Source organism: Dasypus novemcinctus, chromosome 26 (assembly GCF_030445035.2).
Source record: "Dasypus novemcinctus isolate mDasNov1 chromosome 26, mDasNov1.1.hap2, whole genome shotgun sequence".
Lineage (NCBI taxonomy): Eukaryota > Metazoa > Chordata > Mammalia > Cingulata > Dasypodidae > Dasypus > Dasypus novemcinctus.
Genome location: NC_080698.1, coordinates 18160928 through 18185389, shown reverse-complemented (window position 1 = coordinate 18185389; position 24462 = coordinate 18160928). Strand labels below are relative to the sequence as shown.

The window sequence follows — 24462 nt, the reverse complement described above, 5'->3', positions numbered from 1 at the left end:
ATATAAATAAAATTTAAAATGACAATAGCATCTTTTTGTGAAAGCCCAAATTTTAATGTGATTTCTATGTCTTATAAATCTTTCTGATAAATTAACTCTCAGCATGTAAGTTATAGAAAGTTATTTGATCTAGCTGTAACAAAAGTGGGATTTATTATACAGACACAGATCTCTCAAAGCTTACGAGAAAGGATACAGCTGAATCTCAGAAGTGTCTGGAAGGAGGCGTGAAAGAGCCATCAGAAATCTAGAAACACTTTTTCTGTGTTCTCATCCCTGTTTTTCTCTGGGCATCTGCTTTCGTCTTTCTCTTTGCAGAGTAACTCTTCCCTCAAGTTTACTTCTTTTAGTTCCAGCTATAGGCAGAGACTAATGAGCTGTTTCTAGCTCCCTAGTCTGTATTTCAGGAAAATAAAATACAATTAGCCTTATTTGTGTCTACTCCCCACCACTGGTCCAATTAGCTATAGGTTAGGCTAGCAGATTTTATAGAATGAACATTGCTACTGGGCATTGGATGGCAGTTCTCAGAGAAAGGGAGCTGGTCGATGGGATATGGATACCTATAAATTGTCTGTTTTACCTATATTTATCTCTGAGATCCTTATTTCAAAGGTGCATAAGCCAAAGTACTTATGGTACTTTGCCTATCCAGAGTCACATAGCCAGCCAGCATGGTAGGTTTGGAGAGTGGCACCATGCAGGGGGACCTAGCGTACATACTTGCCATGAAACATCATTGCTTCCATTTCTTCCAAGTGCCCGGGGTGCAGCCTTATAATTTTGGCTATATTTCATTCAAATGACATGTGACATACTTGTGCAAAGCATGAAACATGTAAAAGGGCATGTATCTTTCTTGCTATAGTTCGTCTTTGATAGACACATTTGTTATACAAATGTGTTATACAAATGTCTTTGATAGACACAATTTTATATTGCAGACAAAAATTATAACATGATTATGTGTAGAATTCTAGAATTTTGTAAATTTCAAGTACTCAGCAACTTCTAAATAGAAATTAACCTTTATTCTTAAATGTTTGCAGTTAATGTTAAATTACTGCCTTCTCTGTGAAACTTCATTACTTATAGTAAGATACGTAATCTGCCTCTCTTTTAGATTCTTGCAGGAGTTAGGACGACATAACTATGTTACTGCTACTTCTTATCTTGAACTTATTGCCTCATTTCGACAGCTTTTGACTCAGAAGCGACAAGCTGTCATGAAAGCAAAACAACGATACACAAATGGGCTTGACAAATTAGCTTTTGCTGGGTCTCAGGTAAATTTGATGAGCTGCTCAAAATGGTAATGTATAGCAGGAAATATAAGAAATAACAATAGCTACAGTTCATTGAGAATATTTTATGTGCCAGGCACAATGCTATGTACTTCACATGTATTCCTTCAATTTACCTTGTAACAACTCCATGAGGTAGACACTCTTATGATCATCATTTGACATATGAAGAAAGGGAAGACGTTCAGTAAGTTGCCCAGACCAGACAGACTCAAATATATTGTTTTATTTTTATTTAATATTTTCATACTTTGAGAGAATATAATGAGTTCAGGTTGACTTTTTATTGTTGCAATGGTTAAGATTTTGGGTTTTTTAAATAAGTTGGGTGCTAGTAATACTTATTACCATTCATGCAATGTAAGTAACTAAGGTTTGGGTGGCTCATCTTTGCATTGTGTACTGTCTACAGAGTATAATGTGCATACCCTGAGCTACCACATTCTTTTTTATCTGCATTTCTTCCATGACAGCTGCATCCTCCCACTGCTCGGCTATATTCTCAAGGAAGATAATCTTTCATCAAGAAAACTGGCCATACTCTCCTGGTTATGTTTATCATTGAAAGAACTGGAAGGAAAAGTTATGATTCTCTGGCCCCAATACTTTATCATACATTTAATTTCCTATTTTCTATACTTGGCTTACATTGCTATTTTAGCTATGGAAACTTAATGAAAACTGTCTCTTTAGGTTGGTGAAATGAAAAAGGAACTTGTACAATTACAGCCTAAACTGGAGGAAGCTAAAATTGAAAATGCACATATGATGCAGGTAGAGTACCTTGAATGTTTTTTTTTTAATTGATATCAAAAAGACAATTGAGATGTATAAAAGTAGCCTTGAAAATAAGCCTTAATTTTTGCCACTAGTTTTTAGGGATTTTCTCCTTTCTTTTTGGTTACTATCTTATTGGGTGCCATGTGGGTTCTGTCATTTTTGAGGGGAGGTGAAATCCTATTACCAAAATTAGGCCACATCTATTTGCATTTCTTATCCTATCTTGGGCTCCTCTACCTGTTAGAAAGAAATCTTTTGGAAGAAAATAAGGCTTACCTGATTGTGGAAAAGAAAAGAATTTATTCTCAATCTTGCAAGAAGGGGCGCACAACTAGAAAACGTGGCTGACGCCCCAAACAAAGAAAAATGACACACTTTATACCCCTAAGCCTAGCACGCAAGCCCTTCCTCTGTTTCTCCATAGATTGGATACTTCAGAAGTTACAGCCTATCCCAGAAGATCTAACTTTCCCGCGCAAAAGTTTGTGATTAACCACTTCCCCCATCACATTCCAACCACTTTAGTTTTCACCTGCTCCCCTCTGCCAAATAAGGAATGGAATTTAGTGCTGAATTGGTATTGACTTAGCTCTTTCTTGGGCATCTTTTTACTGCCCATAGGACTGGCTTAAGCAGGTTTCCTTTGTTCCTGCTTAACCTGGGTGTGGGAGACTGAGGCAGTAGGCTGCCAGGTTACATTAATCAATATTTTCTTCCTTTATGTGAAAACTAAACTAATCTTCATTTCTTACATACCTTTCATAATGGTTCATTGGGTTTCCTAATTTTCAAATATTATTTTTGTCTCTAGGGTTGAGAAAGCAATAGGTATTTGAGGAATTGTCTTTTTTTCTTTATTTATTGTCTTTAGGTTATCGAGATAGAGTCTGCACAAGTAGAAGCAAAAAGAAAGTTTGTGAAATTAGATGAAGTGATAGCCAGTGGGAAGGCTGAAGAAGCCCAAGCTCTGAAAAATGAATGTGAAAGTGACCTAGCTGAAGCGATTCCAGCCTTGGAAGCAGCTCTGTCTGCACTGGATACACTAAAGGCAAGTTTTTAAATTAGTAACTTTGTGTTTCATAAAGAGAGTTAGGTACTTGGTTAAGTGTGGTTCTGTTTCAGTGAGTGGTATTATATTGTTTTTGTCCAGTTAAATGTAGCTTGTCTCTGTACTTGTTATATTATTGTTTTTATATTTTTGCTTTTCATATTATATTTATAATTTTTGTTTAGGATATTTCAGTGGGAATGGGACAAAGTGTTTGTGAGAAGCCAAAATAATTTCTCTTGTAGGGCTGCTGTAGTGGTGACAAACTCCCTCAGGTTTTGTTTATCTGGAAATATCTTAATTCTTCCTCATTCTTGAAAGACAGTTTTGCCAGAATTCTTGATTGGAAAATTATTGCTTTTAGCACATTAAATATGTCATCTGACTGCCATCCATGGTTTCCAATGAGAACTCAGCACTTAATCTTATTGAGGCTCTGTTGTACACAAAATATTGCTTCTTTCTTGTGTGTTTAGAATTCTCTCTTCATCTTTGGCTTCAACCAGTTGATTATAACATGTTACAGTATGGGTCTATTTGGGTCTTTGTATGTGTTAGAGAAAAGCAGTGCTCACTGGGTCACAGAGACTGACGCTTGCAGGCAGGAAGTTTATTGGGAAGCTCTCCCAATGGAGGGGGTCTGAAGAGAGACTTCAGCCCGCCCCTGGAGGGTTGTGAGTATGACTTTATACAGCACATCAATAGGCTGGGAAGCGGAGTACAGCCTGGGTACAAATGGCCGGAAGGAAGTGGGCTAGGAGGTTTTGGAATGTGGGAGGGGTTGGTGGTGCTGGAGTAAAGGCCCTGACCTGCTCCACTTTGTTTCTTCTTGGGAGGGGATGGGCTGCCTCCTAGCCTGTAGGCATGGCTTGGTGGGTTATGGTTGGAGGCTGCCTTTCTCCAATTTATGCCACAGGGGTATTGATTCATGGTTTTATGACCTGTTAATCCTTGCAAACCTTGTAAGGGGGGACTTTTAATAGTATGTTTTCTAATCTTTTGTGGAAACTCAAATATTTTTATATAATTTAGTGTATCCCTAGAGTTTAGATTCTGAGGCTTCTGTTACTTAAACTTTTTTTTTTCTATAGACATGTTTATTAACTGTTTAGAAAATGATTTTACCAGGAATTTAACATGTCTAATATACTTCTGCACTTGATTCAAAATAGAAAAGATAACGTTATAATTATTAGGCATATATTTAGTACAGGATAAAAGTACAGCACTTAATATTAACTAATGTATTACTTAATGCATAAGGATTCAGAGTTGCAATTATTAGTTTTGAGTTTCAGGTTTGTAATACTTTACATGTTATCTCTCCATGAGAGCAGGCCATAATGCCAATTGTGTTTAAGTTTCACTTACAGTATCCTGGTATCATGGCTCCACTTAGCATGTTCTTCAATGCAGTGAGCAAGTTGCAGCATCTTTGATTTTAGAGAGAGTTTCCAGTATTCTACCAGCCTGGTGCATAGTGCTCTCTGGCACTATGGAACAGTGCCAGTCTGGAGGCGATATCCATTGTACACTTGGCTGTACCGAGTCATTATTGGCTGCTGCAGGAGCTTGAAACTGCAACGTAGTTCCCATTGACTTCAGTAGCAGAACCAGAGGCTGATATAGCAATTTTTAATTGAGGGGTCAGTGACCAGCCTAGCCAATAACTCACATGGAGAGGCCACCTGTAATGTATTCAAGGCCTGGTTTGAATGCACAAGAGTTTGACAATGTTAAAGTTTATTCCTTGTTTTTATATATATTTTTTATTTTATTTTATTTTTTTAATTTATTTATTTTTAAAAATTACATTCAAAAAATATGAGGTCCCATTCAACCCCACCGCCCCCACCCCCCACTCGCCCCACAGCAACACTCTCTCCCATCATCGTGACACATCCATTGCACTTGGTAAGTACACCTCTGAACATCACTGCACCCCATTGTCAATGGTCCACATCATAGCCCACACTCTCCCACGTTCCATCCAGTGGGCCCTGGGGGGATCTACAATGTCCCATAATTGTCCGTGAAGCACCACCCAGGACAACTCCACGTCCCGAAAACGCCTCCACATCTCATCTCTTCCTCCCATTCCCCAAACCCAGCAGCCACTATGGCTACCCTTCCCACACCCATTCCACCTTTTCTCTGTGGACATTGGATTGGTTGTGTCCATTGCACATCTATGTCAAGTAGGGGCTTAGATTTCCTGTTACTTAAACTTATATGCAGCTAGTGTCATGATAGAGCTTTCCTTGAATGTTGGGCACTAACAAAAAATGGAGGAAGTGGAGGAGGGGGAGGAGGGGGGAGAGAAAAGGAAAACACCTTTCCCAGTCTTTGCAGATTGACCTTTGTGAGTCCTTTCTTTCAGAGCTTATCAATACAATGAGTTTAGAAAATAGCTCTAGGCAAAGCATAGAGACCACCCTGACTCTTTCTACTCATGCCTCTTTTCTTGGACATGTGTGTTTCGTCCTAGGAGCTCCTCCTTAATACGGATTCTAATGTTCCCTGTTCCCTAGGAAACAGTTTTTCATAATCCCATGCACTGCACTGTGCATCCCTTGTTCTGGGTAGCACAATTTGACTGCTCTCCTGCAGAATTCTTTTTTTTTTTAATTTTTTTTTTTTTAAGATTTATTATTTATGTATTTCTCTCCCCTTCCCCCCCGCCCCAGTTGTCTGTTCTCTGTGTCTATTTGCTGCGTCGTCTTTGTCCACTTCTGTTGTTGTCAGCGGGACAGGAATCTGTGTTTCTTTTTGTGCGTCATCTTGTTGTGTCAGCTCTCCGCATGTGCGGAATCATTCCTGGGCAGGCTACACTTTCTTTCACTCTGGGCAGCTCTCCTTACAGAGCGCACATCTTGTGCGTGGGGCTCCCCTACGCAGGGGACAGCCCTGCGTGGCACGGCACTCCTTGCGCACATCAGCACTGTGCATGGGCCAGCTCTACACGGGTCAAGGAGGCCCGGGGTTTGAACCGCAGACCTCCCATGTAGTAGACGGACGCCCTAACCACTGGGTCAAGTCCACCACCCTCTCCTGCAAGATTCTGTAGGAAAACTCTCTGAGCTGCTGTCTTCATACAGCACGACATCTAAGATAGCAAGTCCCTCAAGCCACTAATATAGCCTGTACATAAATTCAAACTTATTCTATATCCGCGTATGCCTAGAAAGCCAACTGAGAATATAAACTCTGTAGGCTTTGGATACTCAGGGAGGATGCAAACCAAATGTGTTAAGCTTACCTGGAATGTGGGGGGGTTTGTGTTAAAAGCTTACCTGGAATGTGGGGGATATGTGTTAATTCAAGCTTATCTGAAGAAAATAACCTATCTAATACTCAGATAAAACACTTGAAGAAACTATCAAAAAGTCCTTTTGCATATGAGTACCATTTGATTCCCTACTCTTACATCCACTGTATAAAAGGACCCAAAAATTCTATTCAGGGCTCGGTTTTTATCAGGACAAGAGTCCACCGAGTCTGGCCAGTCGTAATAAATCTTCCTTCTCAGAATTTGCACACCCTGGCCTTCAATACTGCATACACCCGACTTCCCTCTGCTACAACACCGCCGCTAGGGAGATTAGGCTAGTCATACATGCTCTGAGTATGTGTTTGAGGGTTACTCTACTCCCCCCAGAACCAGAACCTGGATTCACATTGGGAGCATGGTCCAACCCCAGTCTGAGCTGATGAGGGGTAGGGGAGGCACCAGCCAGAATGATTTGAGATGCTGCCACTTTTTTTAAAAATTTATTTTATTTATTCCCTGCCCCTCTTGTTTGCACTCACTGTCAGCTCTCTGTGTCCGTTTGCTGTGTGCTCTCTCTGTCTGCTCATATTCTCATTAGGAGGCACTGGGAATTGAACCTGGCACCTCCCATGAGGAAGAGAGGTGCTCAATCACTTGAACCACCTTAGCTCCCTGCTTTGTTGTGTCTCTCATTGTTTTTCCTCTTTGTGTCCTCTTTTTGTGTCATCTTGTTGCATCATCTTGTTTCGTCAGCGTATCGCATCGTTCCATTGTGCCAGGTCACTGTCTTGCTTGTCTTCTCCAGCAGGCACCAGGAAGCAAACCTGGGACTTCCCGTGTGGTAGGCAGGAGCTCAATCCCTTGAGCCACATCTGCTTCCCCTTACCACTTTTAAGTAGTCTTTTTTCTTGATTTGGCACTATCCCTGTTCCTATGGTCCTTTGTTTCTAGGGCTTTAAGGAAAATGTTTCTGCCAGTTCTTGCTGGTTAATCAAAGCCTCTGTGGGGTATGGAGCACTGCAATGTCTCACTCTGCCATCTTGTAGAGGCCACTACCCCCACAGTCTTTCTTCATTCTCTTCTTAGAGGTGTATTGCAGCAGCCACTCACCTTGACAAGGCCTTGTCTTTAAAGGTACTCTATTTTACGTGACCATAGGGATTGACTTAAGTAACTTTTACTGCTGTGTACCATGGACTTTCTGCACCCCATCCTCTGATGCTCACAGGATTCTTGCTGCCTTGCAATACCACCAGTACAGGTCATCAATATTAGGCCCCCATTTCCTTGAGAGTCTACTGCTTGCACCCTTCCTGGTACCAGGTGATGTGTTCTATGTATTAGGATTCGATTGCAGAGAAGAGAATCAATGTTATTTAGTACACAGCCTAGGATATTTTAGAGAATTTTATAATGGATTAAGTAATTGTTGTAAGGAATGAAGAAACAGATCCTAGGCTGAGTTGCCAGAAATAATTCACAAAGCCAATTTACAGAATGGTCTACCAGGGATGTGACTCTTGGCATATCTCGAGGCTTCCAGCTGAGTTAGAAGGCTGCAGAGCCTTATACCTATGCTACAAGCCATGCTGTCAAAATGGATGTCTCACTGACTGCTGCTCTTGCCAGATGAGCAGCAGACTGCCTAAATTTTCATATCACCCAAGTGATCTGATGGTGGAACCTAATTCCTATCCAGAACGCTAGGTGAATGGGAAGTTAAGATACATAGTTGTTAGGTGTTCCAGCATTTGCACATTGCAAGGGATATCATAAGGATATTGGAGTAAATCCTCAGTATCTGTCATAACAGTGTATAGCTTTTCAGAAAATAAATTTGTAATTGGAACCTATCTCATTTCATTTTCTTAGATAAAACAAATATTATATATAAGTAAATGGGAATTTAAGTCTTTATCTAAATTAAGAGTTCTTAACCTGGATTCTGTGTATGGGTTTTATATGTGATTGTATGAACATTTTCTGAATTTATGCAAAAATATATTTTCTGGAAGGTGCATGGCTTTTATCATATTTGAATAAGGATCCATGAACTCCCAAACATTTGAGAACCATTAATCTTAATCTATGCTAAATTCTTTTTTGCTAATTCTTTCACAACCATTCAAAGCAAAACACCATGATGATGGAAGAGGTTGTTGATGTGGGAGCAGTGAGGTGCATGGGCTGGGGTGTATATGGGGACCTCATATTTTTTTAATGTAACATTTAAAAGAAAATAAAGAAGAAAAATAAATAAATAAATAAATCACTTTCATATCCACATTAGGAAAAAAAGGGATGCTTTTCTTATATCTCAACATTTAAAACTCTCATTTTTAAAAAATCAACTATTCTGAAGGTATTCTGCTTTCTTTTTATTTAGCCAGCTGATATTGCAATTGTGAAATCAATGAAGAATCCTCCATCTGGTGTTAAACTAGTTATGGCAGCTATTTGTGTCATGAAAGATATAAAACCAGAAAAAATTTCAGATCCTTCAGGAACTGGAGGCAAGGTATTAAGTGGATGCATATTTAAATCATAGTAATGAATGTACAGATTACCTTTGCAGCAACTGTTATCAAATTAAATGTGAGCAGTATCCAACCAAGGGAAGAAGCGTTGTTTTTCAGATTAGGATGGATTTGGAATAAACTCTGGCAAATACTACCCTTATGTATTCCAAGAAAAAACTAAGGCAATATAGCATCAGAAAAATATAGTTCCAATTGCTTCCATCTCCTTTTCTGTCTATGAAGTACCCCCACTGTCCGAAGGTTGAGTCTGAATGAATGCTGAGTTCCATGCATTTTTTTTTTACAGCAAAGGTTCTCAAGAATGTGATACATCATGGGTAAAAATTATGCTGAGTTAAGCAGTATAGTGAAATTGTTAAAAGCATATGCTCTGGAGCCAGAATGCCTACAGTCAGAAATCCTGGCTGCAGTAGCAAGGTGCACCTTAGGCAACGTGCCTCTGTTAAAAGAAAATAATCATAGTATTGATCTCTCAAGGTTGCTGTGAGTTTAGATTAGCTAGTATACGGAAAGCTCTTATATATAAAAACTCTTAAGCAGTAAGCTCACAATAAATACTAGCTGTTGTAATTTTTCATTACTATTACAATTATTATTTAAACCTTTATCTCTTAAAAAGGAAGACATAGAATCCATCCTAAACTAAATTTATAGACTTATTTTCTTTTCAGATTTTTACAATACCTGGGTTTGAATGCCTGAATTGGAGAACTGGGCTTTTGGGAACCATTCAGTCCTTCATAGAGATAATAAAAAAGATAACTAGCCTCTTACTTTATCAAGTTATTCTCATTCAACACACACACAAATGGTCAGGTTTCTGGAATCAGGAAAAAACATCTTCAACTAGTTATTCAACATCTTTTACTTGCATAAGTAGCATGTTCTTTACCCTATAAATGGCAGAGCAATGTGCAATCTTTGGCTTTCTACTTTCTCTTCTTTCTTTCAGTTAGAGAGCATAGGTAGGTGAGGATGTCTATTTTCAAAAATGTTTGTTAACTTTCTGGTTTGGAAGAGTCAAAAAATAAAGGAAAAGAGAAGCTGAAATAAAAATTAATTTTCTTATTAAAATAATGATGCTGATTATGCTAGTTACTTTTCTTAAGTTTTTAAAGAGATAATCACATCCTTTCCTTTCAAAGTTTTTTATAATAAATTCAATCTATAAGTTTATGTGTACATTTAAAATAGTCCCTATATTTACCATGTTCTTGGGGGTGGGGGTGGTATGTGTCTGTTTCCATGGAGACATATTGCTATATTGAAAGTATATATTTTCTGGATAATATGTCTTAAACTTCAAGAAGAAAAATTTAATAGTGAGCATCTTTAATTGTATATTTAATGTTTCAATAAATTTTACTTATAGATACTAGATTACTGGGGACCTAGCAAGAAACTTCTCGGAGATATGAATTTCTTAAGAGATTTGAAAGAATACGACAAAGACAACATTCCAGTGAGTTTCGATGGATTTTGTTCAATAGATGTAACTTGGAAAATATGTATAATATCTTCAACATTATGCAATGTTATATAAAATATATGAACATGGTCCATTTTTTAGGAGTAATATCTAAAAAAAGGGATATTAAATGTATTGATATATCAATCTAGATTCTCATATTCATAAAACATCTCTCAGGCCATTAGAAAGTCATTTAGTAAATTACTGTTTTAATGTGTTATTGACTTGACAGTGTTCTCCAAGTATCTTGTAATAAATAGTTTATTTTTTAAGAAATTTGATATACAAAAGTATATAAGATAAAAAATGTACAGTGCATACTTTTTTACCATGCTTTACTTATTAATGCTTAATTGTTTTCTTCTCTTCTTTCCATTTGTTCTTAAAACCCATGAAAGTATGTTTTTTAATTAGAGAAGTTGTAGGTTTACAGAAAAATAATTCAGAAAATAAAGTTCCCGTATACAACCCCCCCCACACACACAGAGTATTCCCTATTAGTAACATTTTGCATTAGTGTGGTACCATTGTTACAATCGATGAAACTGTATTATTATAATTATACTACTAACTATAATCCATAGTTTATATTAGGGCTCCCTCTGTGTGTTATACAGTCTTATGATTTTTATAAAATTTTTATTCTAAACACATATATACACCTAAAAATTCCCCTTTTAACCATATTCAAATATATAATTCAGTGGTGTTAGTTACATCCAGAATGTTGTGCTACCATCACCACCATCCTTTACCAAAATTTTCCATCATCCCAAACTGAAACTATGTACCAGTTGAGTATTAACTCCCCGTTACCTGACCCCACCCCTGATGCTGGTAACCTATATTCTAGTTTCTGACTCTATGAATTTGTTACTCTAATTATTTCATATCAGTGAAATAATTTTGGATAGGAAATCTAGTCAGAAGATCAATAAGGAAATGGAAGACTTGAGCAATACTCTAAACCAAGTAGTCATAACACATATATATAGAACAGGTCACCCAACAAAAACAGAATACACATTCTTTTCAAGTGCATATAGATCGTGTTCTAGGATAGACCATGTGTTAAGTCACAAAAATTCCCAATAAATTAAAAAGTTTTGAAATCATAAAGTGCTGTTCTCTGACTGCAACAGAATTAAGCTAGAAATCAGTAACAGAGGGAAAAATGGAAAATTCACAAATACGTGGATATTAAATAACATACTCTTTTTTTATGCAAAGAATTAAGTATGTTTATTAGACCCTTTCTTTTTTTTTCCAAATTCTACTCAATTTATTCATTTTTTAAAAAATATTACATTAAAAAAATATGAGGTCCCCATTCACCCCCACCGCCCCCACCCCACCACTCCCCCCACAGTAACACTTTCCCCCATCATCATGACACATCCATTGCATCTGGTGAGTACATCTCTGGGCATCGCTGCACCCCATGGCCTGTGGTCCACACCATAGCCCACACTCTCCCACGTTCCATCCAGTGGGCCATGGGAGGACATACCATATCCGGCAATTGTCCCTGGAGCACCACCCAGGACAACTCCAAGTCCTGAAAATGCCTCCATATCTCATCTCTTCCTCCCATTCCTCACACCCAGCAGCCACCATGGCCACTTTTTCCATACCAACGCCACCTTTTCTCAATTATTAACCACAATAGTTCATGAATAGGATATCATTAAGTCCACTCTAATCCTTACTGTATTCCTCCTTCCTGTGGACTTTGGCTTGGTTGTGTCCATTCCACATCTATGTCAAGAGGGGGCTTAGATTCCACATGGATACTGGATGCAATCCTCCTGCTTTCAGTTATAGGCACTCTAGGCTCCATGGTTAAATAACATACTCTTAAACAACCAGTGGGTTAAAGTAGAAATCACTAGCAAAATTAGGAAATATCTTAAGGTGAATGACAATGAAAATACAACATACCAAAACTTATGGAATACAGTGAAGGCAGTGCTGAAAGCAAAATTTATAGCTCTAAATGCTTAAATTTTAAAAAAATGTTTTTAAGATTTATTTATTTATTTATTTATTTATTTATTTATTTATTTATCTCCCCTTCTCCCCTCCCACCCCGGTTGTCTGTTCTCTGTGTCCACCCGCTGCATCCTTTTTGTCCACTTCTGTTGTTGTCAGCGCCACGGGAATATGTGTTTCTTCTTTTGTTGCGTCATCCTTTGTCAGCTCTCCACGTGTGCAGCACCACTCCTGGGCAGGCTGCACCCTCCTCCGTGCTGGGCGGCTCTCCCTACAGGGCGCACTCCCTGCGTGTGGGGCTCCCTCATGCAGGGGACACCCCTGCGTGGCAGGGCACTCCTTGCGCGCATCAGCACTGAGCTTGGGCCAGCTCCACACGGGTCAAGGAGGCCCGGGGTTTGAACCGTGGACCTCCCATGTGGTAGACAAATGCCCTAACCACTGGGCCAAGTCCGCCACCTAAATTAAAAATTAAGAAAGACTTCAAATCAGACATAAAACCTCAAAATTGGAAGACTAGGAAAAGAAGTACAAAATAAACCCAAAGCAAGCAGAAGGAAGGAAATAACAAATATTGGAGCAGAGATAAATAAAATAGAGAATAGAAAAAAAAAAATAGAATCAATGAAACCAAAAGATGGTGTTCTGAATAAAATCAATAAATTTGACAAACTTTTAGCTAGACTGATGAAGGAAAAAGAGAGATATATAAATAAAATCAGAAATGAAAATGGGGATATTACTACTGACCCCACTGAAGTAAACAGGAATATAAATGGGATAACATGAACAACTATAAAACAATAAGTTAAATCACATAGATGAAATGGCTAAATGCTTGGAAACACACAAATTACCTACATTGACTGTAGAAGAAATAGATCTCAGCAAACCAATTACAAGTAAAAAGATTGTATCAGTAATCAAAAACCTCCCAACAATGAAAAGCCCAGGAACAGATAGTTTCACAGATAATTTCTACCAAACATTCAAGAATTAATACCAATTCTGTTCAAACTGTTCCAGAAAATTGAAGAGAGGGAATACTACCTAACTCATTCTATGAGGACAACATCACCCAAATACCGAACCCAGATAAAGATATCAGAAGAAAAGAAAACAACAGACCGGTTTCTCTTATGACATAGATTCTAAAATCCTCAGCAAAATTCTTGCAAATCGAACCCAAAAGCACACTGAAACAGTTATACACCATGATCAGGCGGGCTTTATCCCTGGTACACAGGGTTGTATCAACATAAGAAAATCAATTATTAATGTAATACCCTACATTAGCACAACAAAGAAAAAAAACACATGATCATTTCAATTGATGCAGAAAGGGCATTTGACACAATCCAGCACCTCTTCTTGATAAAAACACTTAGAATACTTGGAATAAAAGGAAATTTTCTCAACACAGTAAAGGGCATATATGAAAACCCAGCAGTTAACATCCTACTTAACGGTGAAAGACTGAAAGCTTTCCTTTTAAGAGAGGAACAAGACAAGGATGCCCATAGCGACCACTATAGTCAGTATTATACTGGAAGTCCTTGCCAGAGCAAGAAGGCAAGAAAAAGAAGTAAAAGACAATCAAATAGGAAAAGAAGTAAAGCTATCCCTATTTTCAGATGACATTCCTGAAAAATCCACAACAAAGCTCTTAGAGCTAATAAATGAATTAAGCAAAATGGCAGGGTACAGCATCAACACCCAAAAATCGACAGTGTTTCTATACACAAGCAATGAACAGTCGGAAGAAGAAATCAGGAAAAAATTCCATTCACAATAGCAACTAAAAGAATCTAATATCTAGGAATAAATCTAAACGAGGATGTAAAGGACATGTACACAGAAAACTACAAAACCTTTCTAGAAGATGTCAAAAAATACCAAAATAAATGGAAGGACATGCTATGTGCAAGGACAGGAAGAGTAAATATTGTTAAGATGTCAGTTCTACCCAGTGCAATTTATAGATTGAATGCAGTCCAAATCAAAATTCCAACAACCTTCTTTGTGGAAACAGTAAAGCCAATAATCAAATTTATGTGGAAGGGTAAGGGGCCCCAAAGAGCAGAAGCTATCTTGAAAAAATAGAATAAAGTGGGAGGATTCACACTTCCTGATCTTAACTCTTATCACAAAGCTACACTTATCAAAACAGCAGGGTACTGGCACAAGGGCAGACTTATAGATCAATGGGATAGAATTGAGAGCCGAGAAATCAACTCTCACATTTATGGCCAAATGATTTTTGACAAGGGGCAAAGGCATTCAATTGGGAAAGAATAGAATAGTCTCTTCAACAAATAGTGCTGGGAAACTGGAACTCCATTTGCAAAAAAAGAAACAGATGGGAAAAAAATGGGAGGACCCCTACCTCATACCTTGTACAAAAATAAACTCAAATGGATCAAAGACCTAAATATAATGGATAGTGGTGATGGTAGCACAACATAGTGAATGTAGTTAACAGCACTGAAATATATATCTGAATGTGATTATAAGGGGAAATATTACATTGTATATATGATAACAATAAATTTTTTAAAAAACTCCATGGAACTACACTGCACAGTGACCCCTAAGTTATACCATGGACTATAGTTAATAGTACAGCTATAAAACATGCTATTGTCAATTGTAAGAAATGTTCCACGCCAATGTAAGATGTTAAAAAATAAGGTGATATTTGGGAATACTGGTTTTATGCATAATTGTTCTGTAAACGCAGAACTTCTGTAACCGGATTTTGTCTAGGTTCTTGACTGTGCTGCAAAAATGAATTTCAAGAGCACCTTGGGTTAGTTAGGCCAGTAATTTATTAAGGTAGGGAGGGAAGAGAAATGGGAGAAAATAACAGATCATGGGTCCCAAGTAGAGAGGAAGGGGCTGAAGAGTGATAAAGAGGGCTGATTTACAGACTACAGTTTCCCCTTATAGATTATAAATGCCCAGGTTTTACATGCATGGTGATCATGACAGGGGGAAATGGCAAGAGCAGGATGCAGAAAGCAGTAACAGGCACAGAGACTGGCATGGGACAGGCACCAGGACAGGGTGAAGGCAAGAGAGTAAGAGAGGGATTCGCCTTTGTCTTGCTTTTTGAATCATTAATCATTCTGCCTCTTCGCCAGTGGGCATGGGAGGATTCCCAGCTGTTTGCTGTTTTGATTGATTACTCCACCAATCAACCCCCCAAGGTGGCCCAATTATAAAGTCCTTAGGGAATATCTGGGACTTCTGGCTTCTGGAGGAAATCTTGTTCTGAATGGCAGTCTCTTGTGGGGATGTGGTCTTCCAGCAGCCATCTTGGAGGTGGTACTGAATGACACGTGGACTTCTTGCCAGGTTCTGGACCCATCTATAGACTGCCCATCCTCCTAACCCGATTCACTTCTCTAATAAAGAAAAAAAGAGCTAAAGGGAAAAGAATATTGTTATAATTGTACTATTAACTATATTTCATGGTTTACACTAGGATTCCCTGTTCAACGCCATTTGTTAAAGAGACTATTCTTTCCCCCTTTGAGTAGATTTGGCATCTTTGTTAAAAATCTGTTGTCCAAAGATGTGATGGTTTATTTCTAAACTCTTAATTCAGTTCCTTTGGTCTATATGCCTGTCCTTGTGCCAGTACCATGATGTTTTGAAGACTGTAGCTTTATAATAAGTTTCGAAATTGGGAAGGGTTAAGTCCTCCAACTTGGTTTACACTGACAGGGTCCATTACTTCCATATAAATTTGATGATTGGGATTTTCCTTTCTGCAAAGAAAGCTGTTGGAATTTTTACTGGGATAACATTGAATGCATAAATTGATTTGGGTAGAGTTGTCATCTTAAAGATATTTAGTCTTCCAATCCATATGGAATGGAATGTCCTTCCATTTATTTAAGTCTTCTTTCATGTTTTTATTAATATTTTGTTTTTCATTTACAACTCCTTTATATCCTTAGTTTAATTTATTTCTACATATTTTATTATTTTAGTTGCTAAGGTAAATGGAATTTTTTCTTGATTTTCTCTTCAAATTGTTCATTACTGTGGCAACGCTATTGATTTTGGGGTGTTGTTCTTAAACCCTGCCTCTTTGCTGAATTTATTTCTTAACTGTAGTAGGTTTTGTTGGTAGATTTTTCAGAATTTTCTAGATATATGAATAATGTCGTCTGCAAAAAGGGAAAGTTTTACTTCTTCTTTTTCAATTTAGATGCTTTTTATTTTTTTTTATTTCCCAATTGCTCTGGTTAGAACTTCCCGTACAATGTTGAATAACAGTGATTACACTGGGCATCCTTGTCTTGTTCCTTATTGTAGAAGGAAAGCTTTCAATCTTTTATCATTCATTAAGATATTAGCTGTGGGTTTTTCATATCTGCCTTTTGTCATGTTGAGGAAGTTTCCTCTATTCCTAATTTTCTGAATTTTTTTTATCAAGGAGGGGTGCTGTCATGAACCTTGGGATTCAGGTGGCTGTGTTCTCACCAAAGAGAACTGTGCTTATACCCCTCTGCCTGGCAAAGCCAACTCTGGCAGTATTTGCAAAGTTGGGTGCTCAACATAGGTCAGGTCTGCAGGTGTCCACTGAGGGGCCACAGGCACTGAGGCCACCCCAGGCATTAGCCACTTAGTTTGTCCTCCTTTTGTTTCCCTCACCCTGTCTCTTACATGGAGCTGGGTGCAGAGGAGGGCAGGAGGCAATTTCCATGCAAGTAGTGCTCCATGTTTTCTTGAATGAATACATCCTGCTGTGGGGTATGGATGGGGGACATGGGGAAGCACCCTGCTGGAAAAAGGGAGTACTGTCTGTGTTTAGGAGGATTTATTTTTAGTGAAAAAGGCTTACTCAGTAGAATGTTGTTCATTCTCAGTAGTATAGTTTGCATTTCTAAATGGCAAATAATAACAGTTTCAGTAGAAAACAAAACAAACTAAAAAAGGAAGGGGAATTGTACTCTGTCAAATACTTTTCCTGTGTCAATTGAGATAATCATGTGGGTTATTTTCCCCCTTCATTCTATTAATGTGGTCCGTTGCATTAATTGATTTTCTTATGTTGAACAACCCATGCATACCTGGAATAATTCCCACCTGATCTTGGGTATAATTCTTTTAATATGATGTTAGTTGCAGTTTGCTAATATTTTATTGAGGAATTTTGCATCTGTATTCATAAAAGATATTGTTCTGTAATTTTCTTTTCTTGTGGTGTCTTCCTCTTGCTTTGGCGTTAGGGTCATGTTGGCCCATAGAATGCATTAGGAAGTGTTCCCTCCTTTCCAATTTTTTTGAAAGAGTTTGAGTAGGGTTGGTATTAATTCTTCTTGGAATGTTTTGTAAAATTTACCTGTGAAGCCATCTGCTCCTAGGCTTTTCTTTCTTTGGGGAGCCCCCCCCCCCACCCACACACACACTGAGATGGCTCTCTCATCTGTCTGCTCATTGTCTCTGCTAGATGTGCCTACTTGTTGTCTGCTCATTGTGTCCGCTTTTTGTCTCCTTGTCTTCTTTAGGAGGCATTGGGAACCAAACCCAAAACTTCCCATTTGGGAGGTGGGTACCCAACCACTTGAGCCACATCTGCTTTTGGGGAGTTTTTTGTTATTGATTCAATTTCTTTACTTGTTATTGGCTTGTTGAGCTCTTCTATTTCTTCTTGAGTCAGTGTAGATAATTTGTGTGTTGCTAGGAATTTGTTCTTTTCATTTAGATGATCTAATTCATTGGCAAACAGTTGTTCACAGTATCCTCTTATAATTCTTTTAATTTTAGTGGAGTTGGTAGTAATGTACCCCCTTTCATTTTTAGTTTTAGTTATTTCCATCCTCTCTTTTTTCCACAGATATGTTGATTTCATTGATCTTTTCAAAGAACCAACTTTTGTTTTTGGTGATTCTCTGTATTGGTTTTTTTATTCTTTATTTAATTTATATCTGCTCTAATCTTTGTTATCTTTTTTCCTTCTTTTCACTTTTGGTTTAATTTGTTCTTTTTAGATCCTCTAGTTGTGAAATTAAGTTTCTGACTTGAAACCTTTCTTCTTTTTTAATGTAAGCATTTAGAACCATAAATTTCCCTCTCAGAACTGCCTTTGGTGCATCCCATAAATTTTGATAAGTTGTATTTTCATTTTCATTCCCCTCCAGATATTTTGTAATTTTCCTTGTGTTTTCATCTTTCACCAGTTGGTATTTAAGAGTACATTGTTTAATTTTCACGTATTTGTGAATTTTCTACTTCTCTCTCTGTTATTGATTTCTAGCTTCATTCAGGCTGGGTAGATGTCTGTTAGGTTGGATTATAATATTACTCAAATCTTCTATTTCCTTATTGATCTTCTGTCTAGATGTTCTCTCTGTTCCTGAAAGTGGTGTAGTAAAGTCTCCAATAGTAATGTGAAAACATTTATTTCTCCCTTCAATTCTATCAGTATTTGCTTCATATATTTTGGGGCTTTACCATTAGGTGCATATATATTTGTCAATGTTATATCTTTTTGTTCAAATGACCCATTTATTAGTATGTTGTGATCTTCTTTGTACCTTGTAACAGTATATATCTATTTTATATTATATTAGTATAGTTCCCCTGGCTTTCTTTTGATTATAATTACTTGATATATTTTCCCATGAATTTAAGGTGAGTCTCTTGTAAATAATATATGGTTGGGTTGGGTCATGTTTTTTAAATTAATTCTCTCAGTCTCTGCCTTTTGACTGGAGAGTTTAACTCATTTACATTTAAAGTAACCACTGAAAATGCAGGGCTTTCTTCTCCCCTTTTGTTACCTGGTCTTTGTAAGTCTTATACCATGTTTTGTCCCTCAGTTCTTCTGTTAATTCCTACTCTCATATTTATTTGAATTTTTTATATAGTGCCTTTTGAGTACCTTCTCATTTCTTTCTGTATATGTTTTTTCAAATACTTTCTTTATGGTTACCTTGGGGCTTAAATTTAACATCCTAAATATATAGCAGTCATGTTTATTTGATACCAACTTAATTTCAGTAGCATAAACATACACTCTTATTATACTCCTCCATTTCCCCCACCTTTTTGCTGTACTAGTTACATATTATATGTTATACATTGTATGCCCAAAATAGATTTATCATTACCTTTATGCATTTGCATTTGAGAATCTGTAATTAAAAAAAACTTGTAGTAACAACCAAAAAATAAGATACATTAGTACTGGCATTTATGATTACCCATACAGTTACCTTACTGCTGTTCTTTATTTCTTTATGCTGCTTTAATCCACTGTGTTGTGTCCTTTCCTTTCAGTCTGAGGAACTTCCTTTAGCACTTCTTGTAGGCAAGTCTAGTGGTGATAAACTCCCTCAACTTTAGTTTTAGAAGGTCTTCTTCTCTACCTCACTTCTGAAAGATGGTCTCAACAGATATAATTTTTGGCTGGAAATTGTTTTCTTGCAACACTTTAAATATTTCATCCCACTGGCTTCTTGCTTCCATGGTTTCTGATAAGAAATTGGTGCATAATCTTATCGAGACTCCCTTACCACATTTCTCTTCTTTACAACTTTCAGCACTCTCTCCTTGTCCTTGGCATTTGAGAGCTTGGCTTTTATGTGTCTGGGCATGGTTATCTTCATGTTTATCCTGCTTGGGGTTCATTGAACTTCTCAAATGTGTTTATTCATGTCTTTTATTAAATTTGGGAAATTTTCTGCCATATTTCTTTGAATATTTCTTCTGCGCCTATCTCTCTTTCCTCTCCTTATTGGACTCCCATAATCATATATTGGTATATTGGTACTTACATACAAAAGGGTCCCAAGGAGGAAAAAAAGAGAGAGAGAGAGAGAGAAACCATGGGAAAATTGCAGTTGGAAAGTGCTGCTCTCCCTCAATCTAGTTTCTGTTGACTGGATGACCTAAACACAAAACAAACTTTTCTGTAGTACACAACTTTCTGGATTGACCTCATCTGACTCCTCGGGACAGGATACCCTAATGGGAAAGAAACAGGAGGCAGAAGAGCATCAGAGAGGGAAAAACGGGGAGCTTAAACTGAACTACTATAAGGCATGAGGGTCACAGAACTGAAAATAAAAATAAAAATGGGGCACTGAGTGAGGGAGAGAATTTAAACAAATCATAGGATCTAGGGAGGAAATTCTATATAAAAACAAACAAAACAGATTAATATTCCTAGAGAAGGAACAGAGGAAAAGAAGTTTTCTCCTGGAGGTGAAACAATTGCACAAAAAGAATAAGCTTTAAAATTGTACTGCATATTCAGTGCAGGAATCAGAAGAAGAGCTGAGAAAATCTGATCAGTTAAACATGGACTATTCTAAAGGTCTAGAGTAAGTTGGACCAAGTGTCAAAGAAGAGCCTTAACACAAAGCCAATCTACAAATAAAACCCTATGTAAGAGGGAGAAATAGACCTTCAGAGTTAATTCATGAACATAATCAGATGCCTAGACATCAGCAAAAACTTACAAGCCGTACTAAGAAACAGGAAGATATGGCTCTGTCAAGGGAACAAATGAAAACTTCAGAGGAGACTCAGAATTTGGAACAACTTCTCAAAGAAATTCAGACAACTCTCCGAAATCAAAACAGCTGAAGGAAAATAAGCATAAAGAAATAAAGAACATTTAGAAGACAATGAGTATAAAGAAGAATTTGAAAGTATACCAAAAAAAAAAAGAAATTATGGGGATGAAAGTCACAATAGCAGAGATTAAAAAACACTTGAGATTACAACAGCAGGTTTGAACAGGCAGAAGAAAGAACCAGCAGACAAGAAGACAGGACAATCACAATTATAGAGTCAGAAGAACAGACAGAGAAAAGAAAGGAAAAAAATTCATCAGTGTCTCAGGGATGTGAATGACAGCATGAAGCACACAAACATATGCCTCATAGTTGTCCCAGAAGGAAAAGAGAAAGGAAAAGGGGCAGAAAGTATATTTGAGGAAATAATGGTCCAGAATTTCCCAACTCTTATGAAGGACGTAAATATACATACAAGGGAATTGCAAAAAGATTAACTGCCAATTTCTCATCAGATACCATTATAGGTGAAAAGGCAGTGCTATGATATATTTAAGGTACTAAAGAATTCTTTGTCTGGCAAAAACTGTCTTTCAAAAATGAGGGAGAGTTAAAAATATTCATAGATAAACAAGAGACCTGCCCTACAAGAATTACTAAAGGGTGTTTTGCAGGCTGAAAGAAAAAGACCAGAGAAAGTCACTTAGAGTATTGTGAAGAAAAGAAGATAATCAGTATGGATAAATAACAAAGTAAATGCAAAATCCAATAGTACTGTATCCTCAATATATAACTCTACTCTTTAATTCCTGTAAGAGTCAAAATACAATTGAACAAGAAAAAGGCATATTTCCTGATAATGGACATACAAAATGTAAAATGATAAAATGGGCCAAAAACAACATAAAGAGAGAAAACAAAGGAATATGGGAGCAGAGAATGTGTTGTATGCTTTAAAAGCTAAATTGGAGGAGGGGGCAAGATGGCGGCTGAGTGAACATCCCTGTTAGAGTCTTCTGCAGGGAATCGGCTGGGCGGCGTTGGAGACTCTTTGGGACCGGATTGTTTCGGGATTTTTGCTGGTCCGGAGGTGTCTGGACATCGATTTGGAGGGAAGGTAACAGAGAGGATTCGTCTGTGAAATATACACGGAGATCCCAGCTACCTGTAGAGGATTCCCTTCTTGGGTAGGCGGAGACGAGACATCTAGCCCCGCTCGGTGGGGCTGAGCCAGGCCGGGCCGGGCCGCGGTAGCGTTTGGAGCCGGGCGGGGCCGGTGCAGGCCCCGGCTGCGGGCCGCGGGAGCGCTTGGAGCCGGGCGGGGCCGGTGCAGGCCCCGGCTGCGGGCCGCGGGAGCGCTTGGAGCCGGGCGGGGCCGGTGCAGGCCCCGGCTGCGGGCCGCGGGAGCGCTTGGAGCCGGGCGGGGCCGGTGCAGGCCCCGGCTGCGGGCCGCGGGAGCGCTTGGAGCCGGGCGGGGCCGGTGCAGGCCCCGGCTGCGGGCCGCGGGAGCGCTTGGAGCCGGGCGGGGCCGGTGCAGGCCCCGGCTGCGGGCCGCGGTAGCGTTTGGAGCCGGGCGGGCCCGGGTCAGGCCGCGGCGGGTACGGAGCCGGGCAGGGCCGGTCCAGGCCGCGGTGGCGGGAGGTGGATGCCGGAGCCGGCTGGGCCGCTGTAGCGAGCGGAGCTGGGCGGAGCCAGGCCAGGCCAAGGCGGCGTGAGGAGCCGGGCAGAGCCGGTCCAAGCCTCCGCGGCGGGCGGAGCCGGGCCTGCGGAGGGGTTTCTGTTTTTTTTTTTTTTTTTTTTTGAGCATCTGCAGTACTGGGGAGTTCGTGGGCCCTGGGCGGCCTATTGGGGGTTTGTGGGAAGGGAGGTGCTTGCAGACCCATTTGGGCAGACAGACGGGGGGGTTTTAGGGCAAAGCGGGGGGAAGTTGTTGTTTTAGATAGTGTTGCAATTGTGACACGTGTGTACCTGTATCTCTCTTCTCCCTATCCGTTCCCCACCGTTTGCCCATCCTCTTTTTCTTTCTTCCTTTCTTCTTGCCTTTCTTTTTTCTTTATTATAATTAGTTTTTTTTTTTTTTCGGTTTTCTCTTTCCCTCTTGTCCCTCATCTTCCACTTATTTTTACTTTAATTCAAGTATACAATAGGTGCTACAGGGAACACCTCACATTTGCTGGGTTTTCCCATCCTCCACTGCCTCATTTCTGTGTGAACTGATTTAGGCTACCTACACTATCCCCCTTCCCCTGCATCTTGATATCCACTATCATCTACTGTCTCTCCTATATTCCACCCCCCACCTCCCGTTCTTTGATCCACAAAGTGTCTAACTCTTAATTTCTAATACCTTTGTTCTGTTTTCTGTCTATTATCCACTCTTGAAACTATTACCTTTCTTTTCTTTTTCCCTCTCTCATGAAAACAATAGCTGTGTAGTTCATACCATATTCCTCCCAAATTCAGTCATCAACTTCATAAAAGGTACTCTACCTACAGCTATAACTCTATACAATCTACATGAATCTAACCTCCATCCTTCCAGATCTCATATTCCTGCTTTATTAACATACATCACCAATACAACTTTACACTTTTCCCTTGCTTACACAATTGCCTTTCCCCAACACTAATACTTTCCTCTAAAGTGAACTTAACCAACAACAAGTAACTAGAATAAGAAGAAAAAAGTGACAAAGAGAAGATATAACACCTGTGCAAAAATAACAACTAATTAACCTCCAAGAGCAGACAAAGAAGCTAAGGAACTGATTAAATTCGTCAAAATAAAGAGATGACCAGGAAGCAACAAAAATCTACGAACCAAACCAATAATCAGGAAAACATGGCTGAATCCAATCAACAAACCAATAATCACGAAGGGGAGCAAAACTTGGCACAAGCAATGAAAGATCTCAGAACATTTATCACCGACAAATTTGATGCAGTAATGAAAGAGGTTAACAACATAAAGACATCACTTGGAGGGGAAATTGCAGACATACGCAAAAACATAACAGATATGATGGGAATGAACACCACAGTTCAAGAAATCAAAAATACACTTGCAGCAAATATCAGCAGACTAGAAGAGACAGAGCAGAGAATTAGTGATGTGGAAGACAGTACATCAGAAATCAAACAGATAGTAGAAGGGGTCAATAAGAAGATAGAAAAAATCCAATTAGGATTTAGGGACCTGAATGACAATGCAAAACGCTCAAACATACGTATTATAGGCATTCCAGAAGGTGAAGAGAAGGGAAAGGGGTCAGAAGGAGTGTTGCAGGAAATAATGGCTGAAAACTTCCCAAATCTACTGAAAGAGACAGATGTACATATCCAAGAAGCACAGCACACCCCAATAGTCATAAACCCCAACAGGCCCACCCCAAGACATATACTTGTCAAATTATCCAATGCTCAAGACAAAGAGAAAATCCTAAAAGCAGCAAGAGAAAAGAAAACCATCACATACAAGGGAAGCTCAATTAGATTAAGTGCTGATTTCTCTTCTGAAAC

The 24462-nt window shown here is 38.7% G+C and overlaps 1 protein-coding gene across 1 annotated transcript in view; it reads left to right on the top strand.

Moving 5' to 3' along the window:
• The window catches only part of DNAH12 (dynein axonemal heavy chain 12), a 377830-nt gene that overhangs the window by 249124 nt on the left and 104244 nt on the right, over positions 1–24462 (top strand). Inside the window, exons 47-51 of the mRNA XM_058288139.1 lie at positions 1124–1286; positions 1998–2078; positions 2956–3132; positions 8790–8921; positions 10316–10405. Of these exons, the coding sequence (XP_058144122.1) occupies positions 1124–1286; positions 1998–2078; positions 2956–3132; positions 8790–8921; positions 10316–10405 (643 nt within the window). The remainder of the gene's footprint in view (positions 1–1123; positions 1287–1997; positions 2079–2955; positions 3133–8789; positions 8922–10315; positions 10406–24462) is intronic.